General features: G+C 37.0%; 1 protein-coding gene across 1 annotated transcript; it reads left to right on the top strand.

The window, feature by feature from the left end:
* Window positions 1-1,295: 1,295 nt before the first annotated feature.
* Window positions 1,296-3,776, top strand: LOC149400644 (uncharacterized). The gene is made up of 4 exons (XM_089610470.1): window positions 1,296-1,502; window positions 1,830-2,436; window positions 2,685-2,843; window positions 2,937-3,776. The coding sequence occupies exons 1-4, from the start codon at window positions 1,351-1,353 to the stop codon at window positions 3,774-3,776; spliced, it is 1,758 nt and encodes a 585-aa protein (XP_089466596.1). The 5' UTR covers window positions 1,296-1,350.
* Window positions 3,777-4,113: the final 337 nt, after the last annotated feature.

Genomic DNA, 4,113 nt, shown 5'->3' with positions numbered 1-4,113 from the left:
TGAATTTGCCCGCCTACTATCATTAATTATTCCAAACTTTGACCGTAAAAATGAGGATATTCAAGGACACTCCAAGAGTTCCAGTAGATTATTTTTACTTCCCCTCATTCTCGCATTGAGAAATTTAGCTCAGTGCATTTATAAAAAGTTGATTTTAACTCTATACCCTCTTCTCATTTTAGTTTTCTTTTTCATTTATTTTTTCAGCCCAAACCATCAAAATTACTTATATATCCTAACCTTATTTTTTTTTAATTAAAAAAAATAGAAAACTTGAAATCTGAGAACCCATTCCCGCGCGTCTGTTCTTTCACCCAAGAGACCTAGCAGCAGCCACTCCAGCAGCCAGCAGAGAATCGAGAACCCCAGAGAATCCGACCTAGCACAACAAAGGAACAAGAGAGAAGAGAGACCACCCGACCAGCGGGAGAGAAAAAAACTTTCGGCCAAGAGAGAGAGAAAAAGAGGCGTGGGCTGAGTGAGAGGCAGAGCGAGAGTGAGCAGAGAGAGAGACACCAGCGGCACAGAGGACAAGGGCGGCGAGGTACAGTCACTCGAAATGTTTAATTCTTGTTCGAATTCAGAGCATTAATTGTTGGTTTTCTTTGTGCTTTGATTTGAAGATTCGAAGGTTAATTTTGTCTTGAATTTTTGAGTTTGAAACTCGTCGGAGTTGAAGAGTGGAAGAAGGTGAATTTCGTTGGAGTTGCTAAGGTACATAATTCCTTGATTTCCCATCTTTTCTGCTCGAATTTTGATAGAAGAAATCTAGGGTTACTCTTTGTATTGTGTTGGGTCAGAACTTTTGTGGTAATTTCTGAGCTTCCAGATTTCTTAGGATTCTGATTTTTCTTTTGCTTGGATTTTGGTATTGAAACTATGGGTGTGAGCATTGGTGTTTGGCTGATTTGATTCTTGATTTTCTCTCATTCTTTCTTTGCGTCCCCAATTGATGATGATTTTGTTTGAGGCTTAACAAATTGCCAGTTACATTAGTCAAATAAGCAATATCATTGTAAAGCCTTTTCACTCAAATGATTTTTGCTGTCAATGATAGAAGAAAGCAAACATCAACATTGTGGCTAATTTTTTTTTGGAAGTCATATAGATGGATTTTACTTTGAAATTGAAAGGAAACTTTTGACGTCGGTGTTGTATGTTTGTTGGGTGTTTTTTTTCTTCTGAACTCTGTGGTTAAGCTGTTGAATGAGAAAAGTACATATTTTGAAGAATTTTGAATGAAGCCACCGGTGAGTTTTAAGTGGTTGTGTATTGGTTTTATATTTATGTACCCAATGAGTTCGAGTTTTCGCCAATCCATTATAGAAGCGGAAAAACAACAAGAAGAAAATGAAGATAATCACGAAGAGTCCACGGACGAAGAGAGTGTGGAGTACACGTACGAAGAAGATAACGGAAATGATGATGGTTCGAATGCATCAGAGGAAGAAGAACATGAAACTGACGACGATGAAGAGTCGTCAAATGATCGGATCATTCAGGTAAAAACACTTAATTTATTGCAATAAAATACTACTCTACTGCTCAGTAGAGCAGATTCTGCTCCAGTCTACAGCTCAGTAGAGTACTCTACTGAATTGTAGAGTAAACAATATTAATAGAATTATAGTTTTTATTCTATCCGACTAAAGCAAAATTAAGAAAAATAATAATTATAACTTGTTTGCTACCGTTCTTACGTTTTTTCAGATCAAAGATTTAGAACCATTGAAGCCAGTTCTTAAAGAGGGCGATTATTTTCCGATGAAGATCACCATAAGAAGTAATTTTGAAGAGTATTGCAAACTTATCAAGAAAGGTTTGATCAGGAATGAGTTTGAGATTCTCAAGAAGACGCAATTCGGCCATCTTCTCGCTTTTCCTAAACAATACCAACACTCGAGTCAAATGATGTGGTACTTTGTTCTTCGTCAGATTCAGACAAAGAAGAAAAAGGAAATGTGGATGATGGTTAATTCAACACCAATGAGATTTTCAATGGAAGACTATCAAATGATTACGGGGCTCAATTTCACTCATGTTTCAGATAGAGAGAAAATCAAAGATGAAGCATCTCAGAATGTACGCCTCGCGACCGAGTTTTTTGGTAGGAAAAAAATCAACATTGATAATTTGGTGTGTGAACTCGAGAAAAAACCCGCGAGAACCAAGAAAATTAACTACGACAAGGTTAAGACCGCTCTTCTTTTATTTTTGACTGGTGTCTTATTCGGGTATGAGAAAAAGACTCCGATTGAAGATTGGATCGTTGGGCTAGTTGATGATATTGAAGTGTTCGATCGATTCGATTGGGGTGTTGAATCGTACAAGTGCACATTGGCGGCTCTTAGGAAGGACGTAAAGGCAAAACTAGAAGAACACTCAAAAAATAAGGAGAAGACATATACGTTTTTAGGATTCGTGCATGCTTTTCAGGTATGATTTTCATGTTCTATCAATATTAATAGTGGTCTAATGGCTAGTAGAGCCGCATTTAATTGATCTACTTACCAGTAGATCAGCTCTAATGGCCACAATTAGTTGATCTACTGACCAGTAGAGCTGATCTACTAGTCAGTAGATCAATTAATCATGGCTCTACTGACCATTAGAGCTGATCTACTGGTCAGTAGAGTAATATGAATTATTTTGAATGTTGTATTAAAATACACTTTTTTTTGTAGATATGGATATACGAGATGGTACCTGCAATAGCAAAAGAATACGCTGAAATGATTAGTGAAAGTACGTATCCACGCATTTTACGATGGAAAACTAAGATGTGGAATAAACGAAACTCTCCTAAGTTGAGCGATATTTCCAACACTATTGCAAAAGAAGAGGTAAGTTCATATAATAATGTTCATATAATATGATTAATTAAAAATATTTTAAACCGTAAAATATTTATGATTTTTATCTTATATACAATGTAGATCATACAAGGTTTGTTGCTTCCAACGAGAAAAGAGAAGAAGATATTACGTGGATCCACTAAATTGTTGGACGAAGATGACGAAGTTCTTGATTCTTTGGTGCTAAAATTCCGCTCGGGTGCATTAGTACAAAGAAATATGAACGATGTGCCTCCCGTTCACATTGTTACTCCTCCACTTGATGTGCCTCCCGTGCCACCACCAATACCGCAAACGAGTACGTCTCCGCCACCTCTTCATATGAACGATGGTACGTCTCCGCCGATCGTAACATCTACTTCTTTTCATGTGAACGATGTCTCGGGTGTGCTCTTTAGTCAATTAAAAAGTTATTTTGACGAAAAGTTTAGTGACTTAAAGAGTCATTTTGATGAAAGCTTGAGTCAATTGAAAAGCACACTTATTCACGAGATTCGATCCACGGAGTCTCGTAGTTGCGAATTTCAAGACCGTGACCGCAACTTCACAAGAAATGAAACATTTGGGGATGATTATCATGATCATGAAGATCGCGGAGAGTATTACTTGACACCACCACGAGTTGTCGAGGAAGAGGAAACAAATACTCACGACGTCGGTGGGCGGCCATTTAGAAACAAAAAGCGCTCCTTGTATGTACGAACTCCATATACGAGAAATATGAAGTTTCGTCGAAATCATGGCCTCGAGTTTGCTCCTTTACGTGAGGTATCGCATAGCAAGAATGCTTTGTTCGAGGAATTCATGAAAAAGTCGTATAGTGGAATTCCGATTGAGTGCGGTATAACGAGTCATAACAAAGAATTCTTCGAAGGCATCATTAAGGACGGTGCATGGTTTTCAAGCGAGGTGTGTATTTAGATTTTTTAATTTTTTTTTGTATTTAGATATCTATTGACCACAATTAGTTGATCTACTGACCAGTAGAGCTGATCTACTGGTCAGTAGATCAATTAATCATGGCTCTACTGACCATTAGAGCTGATCTACTGGTCAGTAGAGTAATATGAATTATTTTGAATGTTGTATTAAAATACACTCTTTTTTTTGTATTTAGATATCTATTTTAGTTGATAATTCATAACTTTTTCTCTCTCTTTAAGCAAATCGATGAAGCAATGTACGGTATACGGAAGCGGCAAAATAAGTTCAATGAGATCTTTGATCAAGATGTTGTATTTTTTGACGTCAATTTCAC

This window comes from Urtica dioica, chromosome 4, assembly GCF_054948205.1.
Source record: "Urtica dioica subsp. dioica isolate 48M chromosome 4, U.dioica_male_clone48M_v1_H2, whole genome shotgun sequence".
Classification (NCBI taxonomy): domain Eukaryota; kingdom Viridiplantae; phylum Streptophyta; class Magnoliopsida; order Rosales; family Urticaceae; genus Urtica; species Urtica dioica.
This window is presented reverse-complemented; position numbering and strand designations above follow the sequence as displayed.